Here is a 21488-nt window from a genome sequence, read left to right on the forward strand (position 1 = left end):
GCAGGGAGAGTAAGTTTGTGAAATTCTTATACCTTCAGGACTGGCAGCTTCAAAATACTTAGCAGCCAAACCAGTGCTGAGAGATGGTTCTAAAATACATTAGAAGTGAAAGAAAAAAAAGAGTCCATGACTCACGAGGAAAGTTGTACTTGAAGCAGGTCAGAGCTAAAATCATCCATTCTGCTCGTGTCTCACAGAATACGACAACTGTACTCTTTGGGGTTAGTCCCAGGGCAGTTAGTCCACTCCCCAGGCGATTCACTTTCTCATTTACTTCTTCATAGGATAACCATCTGTAAGTTCCTAAAATTAACTGGTGAGAAAAAACAAAATAAATTGTGGTAACAAAGCTGCTGGTACAGCTCTACGAGCTCACGTGAGCTGGTATACACCACCATAAGGACTGCCATTCACTGAAGGAAAAAAAGTGGCTTTCATTTTTTCATGAAGTAGAACACATAGCACATCCTGTATTCTGTTATTTAACTACTGTAAAGAGGATGCTTTATATCATAAGATGTTGATGAAGGAAGACCTCAAAGGAGACCCTCCATTGCTGAGGCAAGATGCAAAGCAGCTCAAAAGCAAAAGCAAATTAAGCACAAAATTGTAAGTTTTACCTTTTTGAACACTTTTCCATTTGGCTGCATTTCATTTTCTTCACTCAGTACTTCTCTGGTCCCAAGACAGTCTTTCTTCCCAAACTTTGCTAAGGCATGGTCAAACAGCTTGTCCAGCGTGTCTGCTCCAGGAATGTTTATGTTTGCTAGTGAGTCAAGATGCGTGACAGAACGGTAGGGGCTTCCAGGTTTGTCCGAGATGGGTTTGGCTTTCAAACGTTTTGCCATAGCCTTTCTCTTCTTTGCATTGGTAAGAAAATACCAGGGAATAAATACAAGCATACTGTACATATATATCACCAAGTACACAGGCAGCAAGAGAATGGCACATACTTCTAGCCTAAGTTTCATTGCAGGGTTTTAAAAAAGAAAATCTCTTATTGTGTTCTGAAGCAGTAGAAGAAGAGTAAAGCAGCAGTGCCGTGTGGTGTAAGAAGCAATAGTAAGTGAAGCTTAGGTAGTTCTCTTGCAGAGCAGCTGCAAAAATTTTAGTAACCTTTGAGAGCCAACAGTGGACACCTGTGGGTGAAGACCAGAGCCAAGCAGAGAGCAGGGGAAAAAAGAGAAAAAAAAAAAAAGAGAATAGAATTAGTAATACTACAGTCTACTAGGTTTAGTCCTCCTAAGAGTTCACTTCAAACCCATCAAGACAAAGCAGATTCAAGTAACTGAACTGAGGCACGATACAGCAATGTACTGCCCAGAGACCAAAGAAGAGGAATTTTTTTGTACTTGTTTGTTGCATCCACAAATATTTAGTTTTCAAAGACTTCTCCCCACTATCTGTGTTTGTATAGTTCAGGGCTGTTGAGACAAAGTCTGTCCTTCGCATCATAACATTGCGTGTAAGCCACTTGAGTAATGCTACAATTGTGTAATTATGGGAAAGGGCAGCAGTTGTCTTCCCCCTAAATATTTGTACTACACAGAAAACATGCACTAGACTGCTGCTTTTCAGAATATTATATCAATTTATACTCAGATTGAAATGTACCTTGACAGAGTCTTCCAAAGTCTCTGTGTTGTGGTCTAAAAAACTATATAATATTCCCAAACTGCTTTATTAACTTGGCCCCAGCACTGAAATTTTGATCCATTAAGTTTCAACTAGGAATGTCAGACTCTTGGAAAAGGATTACATGGATTAGCTTTCCCCTCTCCAAAAGCTACTTTGATACATGAATTTCAGAAGTCCAGGTATAGAAAATGGAATCCACTTGAGTGGTTTAATCCAATTTAAAATAAAGTGCTGTTTAGCAAGATTTGATCTGTGTGTCAGAAATCTTTCCTCATTAGGGAGAACTGGGCCTGAATAAAGACCAGATGTGAGGAGGAGAAAAACAAAAGCACTACAGCAAACCACAGCTGCAGCTGGCCAGCTGGTGTCTAACCAGCCTGCCCTGATGGGTAGAAGATACAGGTTCTTATCTTCATCTGGATGGCCTGCAAACATTATCAGTGATGCACACAGCATGAAAAGCAAAAGGCACCTAAGGTAGGGAGTAACACTGACTGCTTACTGCAGAGCCCAGTCTGTCCTGGACAGAATGTAATAAACAGAACCCATGAGAACAGGGGAGTTTGCAGGGCTCCATCAAGAATGAAAAGAATGTGGGCACACCTCAAACTGTACCTTTATTAACATACAGGTGATGAGGCAGGCTACAATTAACATTTCAGGCTAAACAAGACTACTACTAGCACCATAACAGAAGTCTATTAATAGGTCGTTGGGGTTTTAGTAGGAATTCCATCATTTGCAGCTCTGTGGTAGCCACTATCAACAGCATTTAATGTAACATAAGATGAAGAGATCTGCAGATACTGAGAACATGATCACATTAATTTTGTAAATTACATCTACAGAATAAAATTATTGAATGGTAAACTATGCTCAGAACAAAGATTATTCCACATTTTTATGGAAAAAGGGAATGCTGCATTCTTTTCAAAATGTACATGCTTAGTCTGCTCTATTTTACCTCATCATTCTCAATTGCTCAACAGTTGCACCTCAGCAGGAGAGATACCATTTTATTTCCCTAAGCTCCAGTTCTCCAAAATGATGGTTTATTGGTTTTTATTACAAATCTTGTATGATATTTTCACTCCAGTTAATTCATTGCTCCAAAAGCAGCAGTCATAAAAAAAAAAAGCCAGCCACAGAGCTAAGACTAGTTAGGAAACTTCAGTGCACACCCAGGAGGAGACACAATGCTGCGTGTTCAAATAAACCCCATGGAGAACTCCCACTGCTCTGCTCCTTCCAACAAAAAGCATATGATCAGAGACAATGACTTGGATGAAAAGCAGACTTGAACTAATGCAAGCAGTGTAACACCACGAGACAGCATCACAGCCCTGCTGCAGCTGAACAGCAGCTTTTTCAGTAGTTCTGCTGGTGCAGAGCTGATCACTGATGATCAAGAACTGGCCAATGTAGAATAGCAGGAGAAGTTTGGGCTCTCATTTACTTTAATTCTTTAGCCAATGACCAGTACTATAAGAAAGGTGTTTAATTTATCTTTTCCATTCATTTTAATTGCCTGTACATTCATTTTATACATTAGATTTAAGCTGTTTAGCAGTTTGTATAACACTAAACAATCACAACATTTTCAGAGTGTTTTCTGTTGGTGTTACTACCACAGACACAAAGAACTAAAGATTGTATGTTCACACACTGATTTGTTTACTACTTTCTAATTAAATCTCTACTGACTAATGATCTCGATATATAATACCTATTTATTGAAATCATCTCATCTTTCTACTGTTCTCCACTCTTTCTTACTGCATCTGGGCAACAGTGAACTGAAGTCTCTGGGTAAGAGCTGTCCCTTTTTTCCCCCCCATATCTGAAGTGATGTGGATTTGCTCCTATTGTCAGCTAATCACCAATGAGATGCAAATTAATTATTCTAATTTATAGTAATATAGTAATTTATAAAACAGGTATTTCAATGTCCAGTTCACATTTAATTACTAATTAAATATTAAAACCCAGCTAATTTGTACACATTTGTGGCATCAGTTGAAAAAAACCTTACTAAGGCTTTTTCCTTTGATCAGTCACATAACAACTGACACAGACACACACATACACAGAGAGGTTTACTTACAAGGTATCTGACAGTGATGACAGGTTTTTTTCAGTGTCAATTATATCTATATGAAAACAGAAAAAAAATAAATAAATTAGAGGTTGGCAATGGGTTTTGCCTTGCAGAATGGAGGAGCCTTCAGAATCACTGATGCTCCTGAAGAACTGCCTATGAGTTTAGGCAGAGGTAGCACAGGTTACCCATACAGAAGAATTATTCTACTATTGGAAAAGATGAAGCTTGCACACTATAGTGTACAGATAAAGATGAAGCTGACCCAAGGAAGTGGAATTTTTATGGGAATCCTCCCCATAAAACATGTTCTGAATAAAGCTATAAAGAGAAGCTTAATTTTAATTAACAAAACCAGCCAGGAAAAAGACCTTCAGGTTCCATACAGTCCATTCTTCTGCCTCAGGGCAGAGCAACAAGACCTTTATTATTCTTAATGGATCAGTATCAGTTAAAAACATCAATTCAGTACTATCCATAGCATACACTGCCCAAAAGAGTCATAAAGAACATGAAGTAAGAGGGAAGTTTACAGGACAAAAAGCATGGGTTTGGAGGCAGCAAGGCTTCACTGGTGCCATGACTAGCGTCAAAAAAAAAGATGCCTAGATGTAGCTATACAGATATGGCTTCAAAATGCCTGCTGCATAATCATCCTCTTGAACTTCTTGAGTTTGTATATAGAGAATAGGCTTCACCTATTTGAAGTCTAAGATTCCAACCAAAGTACCAGTTTTTATGGACAGAAACTTCATTAAACATCCCTTCCAAAATTCTCCTACAAATGTTTTCCCTTGAAATACAAAATAAAAGACACAACAATATTTCTGATGTTACTGGCACCTGCATGTGGTTGTATAGGATTTTGATCCACAACAGAATCATCCCTATTTTTTGCCAAATAAATACTGATCATATTTCAAATACAAGGCATTGCAGACTGACAGACCAACCATACACAATTCCATTCCACACCAATGCCACTTGGGTAGAAGCCAAACTTAGCTCTTCAAATTACACCTTATGCCTTCATCTCTTATTTAAGTTTAATTAGACTTTAAGAAAAAGGATGAGATGCAATGTTCACGTCAATGAACCATCAAGGATACCCTCAAGGCAAGCTGAGTACATATTACTACAGCATGACAGTTCTGTTCTCGGTGCACTTCCTCCTTCCTCACAAATCAAAGGAAGTGTAGCTCTCACATGAAAAATTTCAGTGAAGAAATAAAAACTTATGCAATACAATATTTAGAATACATAATATTTTATATTGACTTAAAGTTCATTGTTTCTCTTAATGTGCAAAGTAACTAGCCAATTTAGATGCTTATGTATTTTGAAAGCAGCAGAGCATCCAGTTCTTGATGTAGGAAATTCACATGCCCGTAACAGCAGCAATGTGTCAGGCACGACTACAGTCTAAGGAAAACCCAGCCCAACCCAGATGTAGTTTCTCCTCTAGACAGCTCTGTTTTCAGCATCTCCAAAGGATTTCCCTCAGGTGAATAAGTTTCTAGCAGTTTTTAAATGGTACATCTCTAGACTCGAGTTCCTTTGTCATTTGCAATGATGTTACACCTCACTCATGAGGTACTACCTTCCTTATTACTATCATATACTGGATGTTAAAAAATTCAGTAGTCCAAGCTCACTATACAAAACAACCAATGTGAATGCTCATACAAGCACTGACATGGTATCTTGTGGACTGCCACAGATGGAAGAGATGTTATTTGTGTGCAATCTGATGTTGATATCCTCAATTAAAAGCTTCAATGACAGATAATAAGCAAACGTCATTCTTGTCCTGGAATTGAAGAGACACCTCTCAATAATTTTTCATGAATTTAACTGAAAATTTAAGGGACAACTGGCAGGTCTTTTTTTTTTGTTAAATATAGAAAAATAGCTTTTAAGTAGTTAAAAAGCTTAAGTAAAAGCAAAGTGTGTGGTGGGGAGCAGGAAGAGGGTTTACACCTCTGGAGGAGGCTGTTGAGGGGGGAAGAAATGCCCCAATCTTCTCTGCATTTAACTATTCATAAGGAACAGAATCAACTTACCCAGCACTTGCCTATGCTCCTAGGATTTCTAAGTGTAACCCAAAACCCAAAGAAATAGCTGTAGCTAGAAATTTTATCCCTTGCACTTCAATTTTAATAAGGCAGAAAATTATTATCGTCTCTAGGAAAGGCTTTAATTAGCCCAAGCCCAAAATACTGTGAAGGTTTAATATTGAAATCATATGGGTAACAGCATTTATTGTCCTACCTCCTGTTAAAAAGCTTGCCAGGGATCCAATTAAATGTGTAACAGCATGATTAGAAGAAAACATACTTCAAATATTAATTGCAACTTTTAAAACTTTTATTTTTTTTCCTTCTTTTCCCTTGTATTAGGAAAGTCTTCCAGGTGGCATTAGGCAGGAAAAGGGTAGTGGTTTAATTTGTGAAGAACCTCTGAGCAACCTGATCTAGTGTAAGGGGTCCCTGCCCATGGCAGGGGGGTTGGAACTAGATGATCCTTGAGGTTCCTTCCAACCCTAATAATTCTACCATTCTTAGCAGATAAGAAAATTTGGAATCTGCAAAGCAAGAAGTTCTTTAGCTTAAAAACAACACCAGAGGAAGTCCTGGTTCCCCTTCAACAGAGCTCTTGCCAACTTCAAATGTGGACACAATTCTGGGTTTATCCTAAGTACTCACGACTGACTCCTTTCAGGAAGTTCTGAACTCTTCCCAAACAATCCAGTATGAGTAAGTAACAGCTGTTTCCAGAACTTCTCCAGCATTCAGGCTGATCTAAACATTTTGGAAACCACAGTAAGCATTTGTAGCTAAGTAAGTGGAAAAAAAATTGAGTTGGCCTGAATAAGTGCATTGGTTATCTGTTAACAGTTAGTTTCTGGAATGGAATTTAATCACTATCTACTAGTACTGAATTTGTTCCAGTACCAGAACTGAAAGAGCCTAGGATTTAAACAAAATAAATATTACAGAAACACTGAGAAATGAGACATTGCCAGGAAGATGCAGCAAGCTTGAACACAATAAAAAAAATGAGTGCACACAGCCAGGCTCTCCAGATTTTAATGTCCCATATTTATACCTGTCCCATGCAAGAATGAGAGAACATTTCTACAGATGAGAAGACTGTGATTAAAGAGCTGTAAGTTAGAAGAGTCTCGTGGCTACTTGCAACTCTTCAGATTAGAAAGATTAAAAGAAGAAAAACTAAGGGAAATGAGTCAGTTTTTACATCATATTCTTTTGAAAACCAACTCCCAATATTAATGCAAGTTACTCATTGTAGGAAAAGTACACAAGGTTCCATTTTTGTTCCTTTCTCACAGGCAGATTTCTACATATTTCCCTCTTACACAATTTTGTACCTCAAAGGGCAATGGAAGGTAAGCTAATCAAACACCAGGAGGTTTCAGAAGGACTTCTGTGCTCCATCAGTGCGGTAGCAGCTCAAAGCAAGAGCTCTCGGACGCTCAGGCTAGGTCTGCACAGTGTAAATACTGCTACCTATGTCCCAGCAAACAGGGAGAGGGGATCCTCAGTCAGATATAGATGCACTGGATCCTGATGTAAGCCCAGGGTCCCTGTTTAAATATATTTTTCCTGTTTGAAAAAGCAAAACCACAACTAGTTGCAGGGTTCTCCTAGTTCTCCTGCAGCTGCTTAAAAAGTACTTAATACAATGTTTTACTTAGCTACTAAACAAAGATGAGATTTATTTTTGGTTTCAAGAACAATACTGTTGTCCTTTGTATTCACTAGTTCTGTTTTACTGCCTCAGACCTTAAAGTCAATCACAAAAAAAAACCCAATCATAATAAATACCACAGATTGCTGCAACAAGTGGTGTAGTGGAAGCCAGACCACCTGCTGACCTGGTACTTCTCGATTATCTAACAAACCGGTGTGAAACTCTCTCTCCTAATTTTGTATCAGAAGGGCAAGCAAGTATTTGGTGAAAAGGCAAGACCTGTTTGTGTGCCCCAAAGGCAGGAAACATAAAGGCTGAGGCAAGATTCCACAACTGAAAACTGTCTATTGAAAATACACTGAACTGGAAAGCATTTCCTCTAGACCCACCTCTGTTACTTTTGCCTCATGAAATTCTACCCAGAATCCACAATGAATACCTGAGGCACATTCTCTCCAACACTTCCTCTCTCACAAGCCTGTACTGCACTGGTTATGCTCTGTTCTCATCAAAAGGGCACACAAGGTTTCGAGTCAATCCCATTTATGCTACAGTACTGGGAATGCCAGCAGTCACTACAGCCAGAAGCAAACACAGCTGTTTTCACACTTTCATGTTGGAAAGTGGGAGACATCCTTTTGTTTCATGGCCATTCTAGTTAATGAACACAGTAAGGATTGGAGGCTTGGACAGACAGTATCTCAGAAAAAGATGGAAAAGGAGAAAATCTGCAACTGATGTTACCTCAAAACTTCTCCAACATCTACAAAGTATACTTGGACTAAAAAGCATAAACATTAAAACAAGCATTTTCCTTTTTAGACTCTACAGTACTATTCTTCAGCCTGATCCCCTCACCATATACCCCAATCTCACCAGCCACTATGGCAAACGTTACTCTTTGTCTGATGTTTTACAATGGTACTGTTTCTACCCAGCTTTTCAAAACAAGCACATCGAAGGCAAGCAGCGTGGTAAAGGACAAATTTTCATTTTAGAGGCTCTGTGGCCACGGAAATTCTCCGGCAAATGCTACATAAACAGTCAAGTTAGAACTGTTAATCCCCTCCTTCCCCTCTGCAATACAAAATGGACAGACTGATCAGGTCTGTGTTTAGCCACACAAGCATTTTGCAATGGAAAGGTTGTGACTTACTCTGCTCTGATGATCCATCCAGTGCGACTTCAGTTATCATCAGCTTTTAACTAGCTGCTGCTTTCTCAGTAGTAAACTGCTTTGCAAAAATGCTTTGCTAGTGGCCTCTCCTAAAACTGTTAAATTATACACTCTAGAAAATCAGTTTAAGACCTACAAAGCCCTATTTGCCACAGCTTCCATGAGGCTTTTCTTGCCTGCAAGCAGTCTTTGAGAAATTCAATACCCCAAGTCACATAATCCCCCACCACATACAATTTATACTAAAACCAGTTTCACACATTACAAAACAAGGTCTGTCAAATGGTTCATCACATGAAAATCATGCCTCCTTTTGAGTACTCACTTGATAAGTTCTAGCTTTTGGAAAACATTCTCTTACTTTAGGCAACTTCAGATAAATTACAAAGCCTGTTACTGTATCTGTGTTTCACTGCAGAAGACCTTTGCATTCACCTGTACTATATCAGCTTGCAACTAGAGACCAGAGATGATTCCTCTCTTTATCTTTAAGCTTTACAAATGAATCAGGTTAAATAAATTTAAAAAGAGTACTAAACATCCAGACTACTCTGTATTGGTCTGTATCATGAACTGTTTGTGCAGTCTCTAGCATAACAACTACAAAGGATTTAAATCTGTTTTTTATAACTAGATTATGTTTAAAATTTTCATTTTTAAATGGAATTCTTAGTTGAAAATGTAATTCCAGATACCAATTACAAGTCAAATGAAAGTTCAGCTAGAAAAGGGGAAAGTAAACCAATGCAAAAGCACATGAGAGATTTCACACTTAATTTTTTATGAGGAATACAGTCATCTGAAAACTGCCATACTGCTCTGTGGTGTTCTCAGCTGAGCAATTTACATTGCATTGAAAGGGACTAGTAATACTCACACAGGTTATTACTTTGGGTAACAACTTTGCCACCCTTTCATTTCTCTTGGCAGTGAGTGGATAGTCTGGGTTTTTACTCTGCCTCCTAACAGGAACACAGCTGACAAATGGGTTTCTTAAGTTAAGAACTCAGTTTCTCTGCATTTTCCTAGCACAATAAAAGTAAAGAACTGAAGTACAGTCTTTTAGAGTCTTCCAAGTCAGGTGCAGTATTCCTGTTTCTGTAACACTAATGAATATGGATGGGGGCACTGCAGATAGAAAGTGAAATGTAACTTGTGTAACTAATAGTTTGCTTCTAATTCCTGGGTGCTTGCTATTGAATATTCATTTTAATCTGTTTCCAATTTACTGTCAGCATCAGGAACAGATGCATGGTCAACTTGTTATTTGAGAACTAGGGTGGCTCATCTCCCCTCTTTGGTTAGCCTGTGATAATCCTTTCAACAATTAGGACAACAGGTGCTTTTTGTTTTGCAAGTAATGATGAAGGACTAAGGGAAATAAATTTCCCTGGGTAGAATTCTTTCAATATGTACCCAGAGATGATGTATTTATGCCTGTAGGATACAGTTGCTTCACCAAGTCCTGGAGCACATGCATACCAGTTCAGACTGATTGTGGTATGAGGGATGGACAAATGTTAATGATGTTTTACTCTACAATGAGGAAAAAAAAAAAAAGAGGGAGGTGGGGGAAAGGCATTACCTTAGCTGCAGAGATTAGATAGTAACACTTCTTTCCTGGCCTCAAATCTCATATGTTCCCAAATATCTGTACAGCATGACCTAAGAGGAGTTGTGCATACTCCTGTTATGACGCACTGGTAATAGTTAAATGGCATTTCCCAATATGAAATAGTAACATGACTCTATTACTACATAAGAACAGAAGTTAGGAGAAAGTAAAGACAAAATCATTCTTTTTTAAATAGATTCCAGCAAATAGGTTCATCTTACCAAAGCTGAGTAACGAGCACAACAGAGCCAGTCATTAAACCCTGCTTCCTTTATTTATAGATTTCCTGAAATCTAGCAGCGTTGCTCTGTAGTAACCTTCTTGTGAAAGGAGCAACTCAAACAGTAGAACGCCTAACTTCAGGAGCACAAGTGCAGCCTGGCAGACAAACGTGCAGTGCAACAGCAGAGATCATCATAATCCGTCTTAATGCTCAATTGAGAAAGTCCAGTAATATTAACCTCCTGTGATCTCTTGAAACCCAGACACAATAATGCACTACAACACCACCTCCCTTTTACTGCAGCTACCCTGACATATACTACTTTTTAAATGTCTTGCCAACAGGGACTGTTGTGTAATTTAACAGACTGACATTCTAAGTGTAATTCTGCATTGCTTCTGAAAATGGGCCTCTCTCTTCAGCTTTCATTTGGGCAAGAAATTCTGCCACCAGTTTTATATTTACCTTTACTGCCTTTCAAAACCTCCATTGTTTCGTATCAGTGGCATTAGGCTGCTTTCTCCTCAGACACGGGTCATAATTTAGGTAGTGAAATTAGTTACATATTTAAAAACAAAAAGGGGGGTGGAGGAAAGAAGTAAATGTTCCTCTTTGTGTACTGCATTACCAGTCTTTTGCCTACCAAAAAGTGTACTGGGGCTGGGGAGGGAATTTTCTACACGTTTTTACAGGTTTTGCAAAATTATGTGGGCACAGTCAACAAGTGGAGCACCAGAGGTGTGAAATACACTTTCCCTTTTCTGTTCGGAGCTTACATCCAAAGGCAAACTCTTCCCTTTTTTTGTGACTAAGCAAAAAGAATTAGGTTTCCTGATTTGTAATTTGGAGAAGTCCTCTTCTTGCAGATGTTTTGATATACAGATGACTCTGGGTGAATACTTAAATAATACAAGTTTTCTTAAACTGTTCCCATCCACAGTAATTTGAGATGGTGGCCACTGAGATTTCAAGCAAGTCATCTGCATTGTTCATTGTGTAACTAGTTAAGCTGCAGAGGAAAATGGTTTGAGAGCCAATAAAAATTAGGAACATTGGGGGAAAGCACATTTTAATCTTTTGCAAAGTGACAGTATTTTTCAGTTAAAAAGTTATGGTGCCTTTTGTATGTTTAAGGAACTAATATTATTGTGGTCTTAATGCAAAATGTTAGCACAGCCTATTGCTTGGTTCATGGTGAATCTGCCTTATCACTTTCTAGACAACCACACCCACATTCACTTTAGATATCCATCACCTCTAGATATCCATCACCTCTAGAGCCACACCTGGAAATCCCAGATAAAACTTTACCTAGGACAGGACTTCCTACTGAAGCTTCTTGCTCACTTTAAAGTTGCTTTCTGCTAACTTCATGAACTTTATGATAGACTGAGGTATCATTAGGGTACACTTCTTTTAATAACATTATTTGGCAACTCAAATACTACTTTATATAAGGAACATCTGGAGATACAGACTAGGAATGAGTACATGGATAATAAAACTTCATACAGTGTACACCAGTTTAGTTAGAGAAGTTGGAAGTTTACCTATCAGCAAGGGAGGCAGTACTGGTGATGGCATTTTCTACTAGGGAAGGCAATTTTCTTGACCTAACTGTCACAATAGTTCTTTGATTTTTATTTGCATGACAAAGATGACCACACAAGTATCAGTACTGTTTCTTCTACAAGGCAAAGTGTACATTCAAGTTTTTAGATTTAACAGCTCTAAACACTATTTTGTTCAATTTTCTGAGCAGCAGAACACCACCACAACAGGAAAACAATGCAAAAATAGCCTGAGCATAAATATTCCTACCACAACAGATGAACAAGTCAGAAAGTAGCACAGTTCTTAGGAACAAAAAAAAAAGAGAGTAAGAAATAAAAACTCAACCTCTAAGCAGCTTTGAACAACAATGTTTTGAACTTTACCAGCCCCAAATACATGTGCATGCACATTTACCACACTTACGCTGCCATGATTGTGCTGAAGGCATACAATTCACAGGCAGGCATCTTTTGATGTCCTTAGTCCAAAATATCTGAGCAGCTTTTGCAAAACAGCTGCAGACGTACTTACAGGACTGGATCACAGTACCACGTGCTCAGAGCTGGAACTGGAAGCAAAGAGAGCACAGAGCAAGCTGGCTCTTGCAGAGGAGGTGGGTAACTGGCTGTGCCTGTGCTGATGTGTCCTAACCCTCAGAACAACACACAGGCACAGGACAGCAGCGCACTAGCACAGCCACAGAACTTCCAGACAGGAATTTGTTCAAGTCCTGCTGTGTCAGAAGACATTAAAAGGTGGGTGTGGCTATTTGCAGCAAACCACACAGTGACTTGATGTCATGGCCTGCTAGTAACTATTCACTACTAACTAGATCACCTTTAATATGAGGAAAGCTGAAGTCACAGTAGCAACTGCAGAATAAAGAAGCTGCCTGTACAGCACTAGACTAAACAGAAAGTGGAAGGAAGCACAAAGATAAAACTAGTCCTCTGGACCATTCTTCCAACTTATTTTAGAATTCTTTTGCTCTGAGAAAGGGATAGCAAAATCCTTAGCATGACACACTGTACCACAACAGCATGTTATGGTTAGGAAAAAAATAAATCAATTGGTAACAAATACAGTGGAAGCCAAAATGCTAACATTGTCAGAAAATGTTTCAGTTTTCAACCTATGAACACACGGTCCCCACTCCCCAGAAGACTGCCAGTACTCGGACTGATCATTACAGTGATGGCATGCCAAAGTTCCCTGTTGGAAGGTTTTAGTAAGGGCTAAGTGCCCACTCCCTAGTTATTGTCAGTCTTACTGCTCACTAGCGTGCAAAAATGTAAGTCACTCTTTAACGCAGTTCAAATGCTTCTAGCTAAGTAGGTTGATAAAGTCACAAAAAGTCTTAAAAAATAAAATATTGAACAGTGAAAATTCAAGGCACCTCTTTGGTTATAAACACATCTGAACAGACTATCCAGTCCAGCTTTTTCCTGGATTGGTAACAGGAGCTTTGTCAGCTGCTTGTGGTCAGTACCAGTTGCAAAATGCTACCTGCTACTTGAAAACACAGAACAGGCTGATCATGTACTTCACTTAAGTCAGAGGATACCATTAGGAGCTCATTACAATAATGTGCTCAATTCCCACCTAAATTCTACATTCTCAAAGATAAATCTCTATTAAGCTATCCAAGTTACGGAAATATTTTTCATTTTCAGCATTTTAAGGCATGGCAAGCTCATAAACTAAGAGGTAATATGTAACAAGTGTATTAAACGGTTTGCTTTTTCTGAGGAACACAGCTGTATTACCTTAGATAAACAGCCAAAAGAAACTTATCCACTGTGGCCTTTCAGAGGATAAGATCCCTCCCCCTTCACATTTGCATCTCGTATCTGGGTACAGACTACAACACCAAAAGGCAGGAAAACAAGTGTTAAGACAGTTGGTGTGGTCCTAAAGCCTCATACTTTGGGTGTAAAACAGCATTAGCTGTGTTTGCTTCTTATTTCCATGCATATATTCCAGAAATAGTGATCCAACTGCACTGAAAGCAACCTGCATATTCAGGTAACACCTGAAGGTTTTCCTAAAGCCCTGCTTCTCCTTCCATTAACTCTTCTGCCCCAGTTTGCTCATCTCTTTCTGCTCACTACAGTTCAGACTGGAAAATAATCCTCATTTAACCTGGATGAAATCAAACAACAACAACTTTTTGAGTGGGTGTAGCTCATACCCAAATAACAGGTATGAGTGGGCAAATATAGGGAAAAAGACAAGGCTGGTCACCATCTGATGCTTTTCATTAGGTCTGGAAAGAGTCTGTCACTTATTTCTGACCCATCTGTGTATGTGATTATCACTCGTCAAACCATCTTTGAGCATTCAAAAAACCTGAACTCAGCTCAAGGCCAGGGCAAGTTTTTCACTTCAGTTCTGTTAGGCTTCAGTTGCCAGACTGTTTAGCATGCTCTCTTTTTCAGTTAAGTTTTATGGAACCATAGTGTACACTGTGCAAGTTTAAAGGTATACAAGAAAAATATGCCTGGCGGACTAAGATTCAGCCAAATACTGAAATACCTATCCAGCTTCTCTGAGGACTGACAACCCCAGAATGGCAAGAAGCAGCAAACTCATGCCAACAGGATGCTCTCCGTGGTTTTTCAAGGCACTACCTTGCTCCAATCCCTGTCCCAACTCCCCCTTCCTCCCATGTTTTACTGAAGAACAGCAGGGTTAGTTTCACTTTCCAGTCATTTCTCTTCCCTGTGGTGATACTTCTCATAATGAAAGCACTTTGGACCAAGTTGTTTGAACAGAGGAGCTCATAAAAATGCAAAACTATTTGCATGGTTATGGAATAAACACAGACTCCATTTTCATAATGAAAATTAAACACATATATCTAACAAAGGCGCAGAACCAAGGCTATCTTGAGTTCGGTCACTCTGTGTAACTTGGCTGTATGTACATCTGTCCTCATGGAAAGCAATGCACAAATGAATACTGGGCTACTGTGGACACACAAACTATTCCAGCAAACATGCCATACTAAGAACAGGAAAAAGGTATGGGAGGTTCGTGTTTAAAGCTGGTTTTAAGATATACCACAGCTAGAGCAAATCACTTTATTGAATTGACAGGAACATGACCTCAATATGATGGAGGCTCCAACAGAGAAGTAAAAGGAGTGCAACAAGCCTGCAGGTTTTCTATCAGTCTTCAAGTTCAGGTTCATGGCAGCCAGTTCAATCCAAATTCAGACTATTCCCTTGGGCTGCAAATTTTGAAGGCAGGCAGTTATTACGTTGAAGTCAAGCCAGTTGTCTGACAGCTCCCTGTTCAGTCATCAAGTGCCAGTGCAAGGGAGGAAGCAGTGAATCTGGGTTTAGTTCAGCTGACATGGAATTACTTGCATCTTTACAATGTCCCTTTGTAAGAACTTTAAACAAGCATTGAAATGGAGCTACAGGCCTAAAGGGAAGCTCCTGCTGAAAGAAGTGCCTTCCACCCATTTTCTGCTGTCCCAGTCTGTCCCCTCCCTTTTGCCAGGAGACAGAGCAACTGAGTGCTGGCTGCAGCTTTTGCAAGTTCAGTGCAGTCACAGAAGTGCAGCATAGAAAAAAGCAACCAGAAACTGCAGTGTGGTAACTATCTACTTTTATCTTTTTTGAAAGGCAAACCCACTCACAAACTGAAATGTCTTACTAAAATTTTATTACAGATTAACCTTGTATATTCCAAAATGCTTTAATATCCATAATTTGTTCTTTTTTGAAGCTTAGGAGTTAACTGTCCCAATCCAAAGCAGCTGTGTAGGACAGGAAGCAGCAGCTGACAACTGACTCGACAGTTTAAGCTATGAAATTAATGTCTTCATTCATAAATTTGGGGTTTTTGCTCTAAGGCAACATTCAGCCTGCAGTGATAAAGCAGTTCCCAGCTCCTCAAACTTTACTAGCATGCTTGAAGTAGTGACATTCCACAGGCTGCTCAACAAATCTAGCTAGCTTGCAAGAGAGAACACTTATTGGCAATGACTCACTATTTATTCTACTTATCACATACGTTAGGTAAACTGAAGGTAATAAGACCTTGTCAAAATTACTGCATGTATAACTACCAGAGGAAACAACAAAGTGCCTGACCACCTGACACATTGCCTAGGCAGTGTGAAGCGTTTGAGCGAATCTGACCAGTTCCATCGATGTGCTGGGTTTGGTTTTTTTCAGCAACATACTTGCATCCTCTTAGGAGCAAGTATCACAATACACGCTCCTTGTAATTCTACCACTAGCTTCACTTAAGCCTACAAACTCAACAGGACACTGATGGCAGCCGTCCTTTAAATGTGGGAAGACTCACTCGGCTCGATGTGCCACCTGCCATAAGTATGCACAGAACTGTGAACCCAAACATTGTGTGAAGTTAGATCAAACCTTCTGTGGTACCTGCTCATCTGCAGCCTGACCTGACCGAGAGCAAGTGCTCTTCATGCGTCACTGAGTGTGAGAAACCAGGAGCAGAGAGCAGGAGATGAATCCTAGTTATTTCAGTCTAATGTTGCTCTAAGCACATGGTAAAATGTATGAAATAGTAACTTAAAACATCAACTCTTGCAGCCAGATGAGCAATCATTACATGAACACAAACATATTTTGTTTTTATTTTGGGAAAGTTCTTCCTGCAGCAAATCCTGTTGTATCAGAACCTCGCTGTTGACCCAAGTAAGATGGATGTAGAATAAGCAACTCTGTTGCTCAGTTTCCAGCAACACAGCATAGTTTTAGCTTTCTCTTTAAAAGACCAGGAAGAGGTTGATTTTGGGCTCATCAGTTCATGTTGTCCTGAACAGAGGAGCACAGTTCACATCTTATAACTGAGTGGCAATGCTGTGGCAGGTAAAGATACGATCAAACGAACAGTGGGGGCTCTCCAGTGACTACAGCAGCCTCTTCTCAGGAGCTGTTTGCACCAGGCACATAGTCACTCCCTCCAGCCATGCAGTTATCTATAGCTGGGACCCTTTGGGTTCCACAGCAAGAAATGGGCAAACTGGAAAACAGTCACATGGGGTCTATCACTACAGCAATGTTTGTCTGCAAAAACATTCATGCAACTGAGGGATAGTAAAAAAAATTCACTTGCACCAGCAGACTGTTAAAGAAAACAAAACATTGGTGTTAACTCTGTTCTTACTGTGACACCTGACAAAGATTTTCTGGCAGCCATGAAAGAGCCTTGGGGCACAGATGTGCTCTGCAGAAACCATTTATTTGTTTTATGTTTCTTTTTCAAGAAACTGAAGTGGGAAATACAAAACCTCACGCTTATAACAACTAATGGCACTGAACAGCATCCTTCCTTGCAGTATCACAGATTTAATGTTATCATTTATTCAGTTCCTTTCCAGGCTAATATTTGTCTATCTTTGTAAGCAGGATTTGTGCAAAGAAGGCCCATGGGTCACTCCCCAAGGAAGACAGTTAATCTTTTTTATGGACTATCAATTTCTGACTGGAGCTGAGTAGATGGCGTATAAGGGATGTAACAGTTACAGAAGTGTGAAGGGTCTGGTGGGCAGAGGCATGGCTAAAAATACAACTGTTTGGGAACAGGAGGAAGTATGGTAAGAAATAAGCAGCAGCTCTTGCACACTTGGCATTTGAGCTGTGTTGTTTAAAGGACAAGAATGTCAGCATGGAAATGAAGGTGGTTTGAAGTGCTCAGTCCCCAGTAACTCCAACCATAACAACCCAGAAAAGTCAAACCACACACTGGTGCAGATAGGCATTACCACTCACAAAGCCCAGCCTTGCACATATAGGATGCTTGTGGACTGCCATAGGAGAACATCAGTCAGCAGGAATCTCAGCTAAAGGGACTATTTCTGCTCAAGTTACTTTCCTAAAGGTACACAGCAAACAATTTTACTGCAGTAACTCTAGTTGGAACTGAGTAACTGGGTAACTGCAGATACAGAGGAAAACCTCAGTTAAGACACGGCTCAGAATGCATGTCCTGTCTGCGTCTTACACTGTGTAGAACAGTAGTTTAGGAAAAAACCTGTAAACATCTTTTCTATGTTTCTTGAATCTACTGTTGTGTCTCCTAGGGTGTAAGTCTTAAGCATTATTTAAATCTAAAATGCCACAGTTAGGCAATACACCAACTTAAGCAGAGTAAGAATCAGAGTACACTGTACTAATGTTGTTTTGACTTTAGAACAGGTTGCACAGTTACCATAAAACAGCTGAAGCCCCCCAAACAAACAAAAAATAATCAGATTTGCTAACAAGTAACTCTGCAAAGTATAAACCATTAGCTAGATGCTAAGATAATGTTTTTATGTGTTGGCCATGCTTATACTAATGCTGTAACAAAATCAGGATGGGGTAGGCTAGATGTGCCATTAACAGGTATTTATATAAAATAAAGCATGCATTTTAAATATAAATAAATGTTCAAATAAATCACCTGAACAGAAGCATTTCTGTAACTGCCTTGGTACTGTGCACTTACAATCTTATTTTCTACAGTAAGGAGAGTTAAAACAGAAATCCAAAGAGTCTCTTTAATTAGTACAAATTGTAGGAGTACAAGTGCTGGAATGTTGTGTGCTATTTTAAGACTGTCCTTGGTATGTTGACCTGTTTCTAATTTCTCAGGCTTGCAAGTATACCTAGATATTTTTTAATTGATATATACATTAATATTCTCACTGCCACATTCCTGATTATCAGTGTATGGAAATACAGGCACTGTCCCTGCACATTAACTAAAGTGGTAATCAAAAATCATTACACGAGCTGCAGCATCATCACACAGTTTAAAGTGAAACAAATGTGCCTACAGGTATTTCTGCTCTGCTTTTTGATCTTTGACAGCACCAAGTAATTTATAATGAAAAATACAACATATAAATCTATGGCCTAATAGGTAAGCTGCAAGTATGCTTTTAGAAACAGATGCTCAGGAGCGGAAGCAGTAACATACTGTACAGAATCAGCTATCACATCAACGAACACTGAATGAAATCCTGCTTCAACAGCTTTGTCCTCACTGAACAACAGTGGTATTTGATTATCACAGATTTAAGAGTCTGGGATTTAAAGTGATAACCAAGGATCCAAGTTGGATCACTTTAAATCCCAGACTTTTAAATCTGTGATAATTGGTGGATCACTTTATCTCTACCTTGGAGATAAAGATACCTCACCTTGAAGCACAGTGAGCTCCAGGCTGCACAATACCCATTGATTTAGCATTACCTGTACTACAAAAAACATGCACAATATAAATACAGGGGGTAAAAAATTAAAGCTGTTTTCTCAATATCTAGGATTCCTTACAGGACGCTTTACTGAAAAGTACTCTGATTTCAATTAAAAGCCCAAGTGCTCAGCTTTATCTGAAGCAAAGAAAGAGGGAAACCATTCCTCACATCCTTCACATTACACAGCTATTAATCCAAAAGCAAAGTAAATTAAATTCACACCAACTTCATGCAGTAGCATTTACTCCAACTTCACTTCCATTGTAAGCAATTCACACAACCTTTCAAACTCATCCATTATACAAAGTGACATTCTGGCAACATGTTGGCTGAAAGAAAACATTTCCCACCCCTCCCAGTCCCATGCCCAACATCACCTTCCCTCACTTGTTCTGCTCCTCCATTTCTCAAAACTGCCTGTGCTATTTACTTCCTCACTAAAAAATGGCTCAATATCCTTCTGAGTTTTCTAATATATTTGGGATCATCTTAAAATGCAAAATAACTCTCCAGTCGATTGTACCAAATGCCTCGTGCACACAAGCTCTTCATTTCTAACCTCTGCAGATCAAGTTCAAGCCAGCACCCAGTTTAGACCCGACTCAAAAGCTACATCAGCACAGCTCAGAAATGGCCCAATAGCCTGAACAGTAGAGAGGCTCCTATCTAGGGCAACACCACCAGCATCAGTAATTTCCACCCCCACTGTTCATTCCTAACCTCTGTGTCATTCACACGGACAGGTCAATAATGTTATGCACATCTGGTACATGATTAAAGGCCATATCTTGATTACAAGTTGACTTTATATGAAGTATGAGATAGGAGCTGATAGTCTCAGAAGAAGTGGGGCAGAGAAAGATCTGCTGCAGTTTAAGTTCTGTCTGATTATTTTTGTTGATCTCGATGCAGATAACACCAGACACTGACTACAGAAAACTGAAACCACATCTCCCATGCAATTGTGGCAGGTGGCCAGAAGCCTTTCTCTTGGCAAGCACAAGTCTTATTCCATACAACATCTAGTTCATGTCTGCATAAAACAAGGGAAAACTCTCAGCTCCAGCATATCCAGGATTAAGGCAAAGCTCTCCCCATCCACCACTCAGACCACAAACAGCAGCCTGTGAGAAAGGGCCTTGGCACTGGCAGGCGTCACATTCACCAGAGATCATCACAGAACCCGTTGCACTGCTTCCAGTCTGTGTTTTACTTTCAGTGCCAGACAAGTCTCCCTGTGAGTGAGTGGCCACAGAAGAGATAATGAGGGCTGCATTCAGCTTTTGTTTTTGTTATGTGCCCATCTTGAGTTCAAGATTTGAGGGGAAAACTACAAGTGTCAGTGGATTATAGGCAATCCTAATTTCCTTCCTCCAACCAAAAAGTACAGAAACAAAAGAAAAGCAATAATGAAGTACTAATAATTCCTATCCACTATAAGGCAATGCTGTATTAGCAAAGAGGAAATACTTTAGGCTTTCCTTTGAGGCCTTCCATATAACTGACCTTTCCCACTAAACACCTTCCAAATGGAAAGGGGACAGAGAGTAAACCCTAGTTACAGGGAGAAGAGAAGGGAACTTTGAGATGAAGTTGAACATCAAAGTAGTCACTATCTAGCTGCTGTAGAAAGCAGGACAATTAAACAGCCTGGCCAATTTTTGACATGTGCCTTCCACAGCAAGGGTGGAAGACACTGAACCACCTAAAAAACAATCCAATATATGAATAAATGGAAATACATTACAAATTGTGTTTCTCAGGAAACTGTTTCCCTCTTTCCATGAAACTTCCATCTATTGAGAAAATTGTCCTGAGGCACAGTGACCACAGGCTTAGCAGCAGATACAATGAAGACTTCTCTCAATTATTAACTCCAACTCTTTTTTTAGTTGAAGTACTTCCTTTTTCAGAACAGTTTTCCTACAAACAAGCACCCATTCATTTGTCATGTTAACTACCTAACTGTATTTATTAATCATTAACTTCAATAGGTTTGCATGCTTACTTGGCTGAGGCTACTGTTTAGTACTTCATTTGGGTATTAACAGAAGTCAAAACTGTCATGAGCTGCATTATTTTACTAGACATGTACAAAACATCACGTGGAATATATTTGTATCTCATGCTTTGCCCTTTTAACGGTTTCTCTAGTCTTACAAGTGGGCTAGCATAACCATCATGCTAGGAAGAAGCATCATCCACTGAACACTTGTAATTTATTACTCTGAAAATTTA

At 39.4% G+C, this 21488-nt stretch overlaps 1 protein-coding gene across 2 annotated transcripts in view; it reads right to left on the reverse strand.

The window, feature by feature from the left end:
• The window catches only part of ACSL4 (acyl-CoA synthetase long chain family member 4), a 35626-nt gene that overhangs the window by 12692 nt on the left and 1446 nt on the right, over positions 1-21488 (reverse strand). Inside the window, exons 2-4 of one of the 2 annotated variants that reach the window (XM_054169357.1) lie at positions 3743-3788; positions 621-860; positions 136-313 (exon numbers count right to left, since the gene is read on the reverse strand). In XM_054169357.1, coding sequence (XP_054025332.1) covers positions 136-313; positions 621-848 — 406 coding nt within the window. In that variant the 5' untranslated portion in view covers positions 849-860; positions 3743-3788. Of the gene's footprint in view, positions 1-135; positions 314-620; positions 1140-3742; positions 3789-21488 lie in introns of both variants that reach the window. The other variant, XM_054169356.1, reaches the window with a different exon arrangement.

This window comes from Dryobates pubescens, chromosome 18, assembly GCF_014839835.1.
Source record: "Dryobates pubescens isolate bDryPub1 chromosome 18, bDryPub1.pri, whole genome shotgun sequence".
In the NCBI taxonomy this organism is placed as follows: Eukaryota; Metazoa; Chordata; class Aves; order Piciformes; family Picidae; genus Dryobates; species Dryobates pubescens.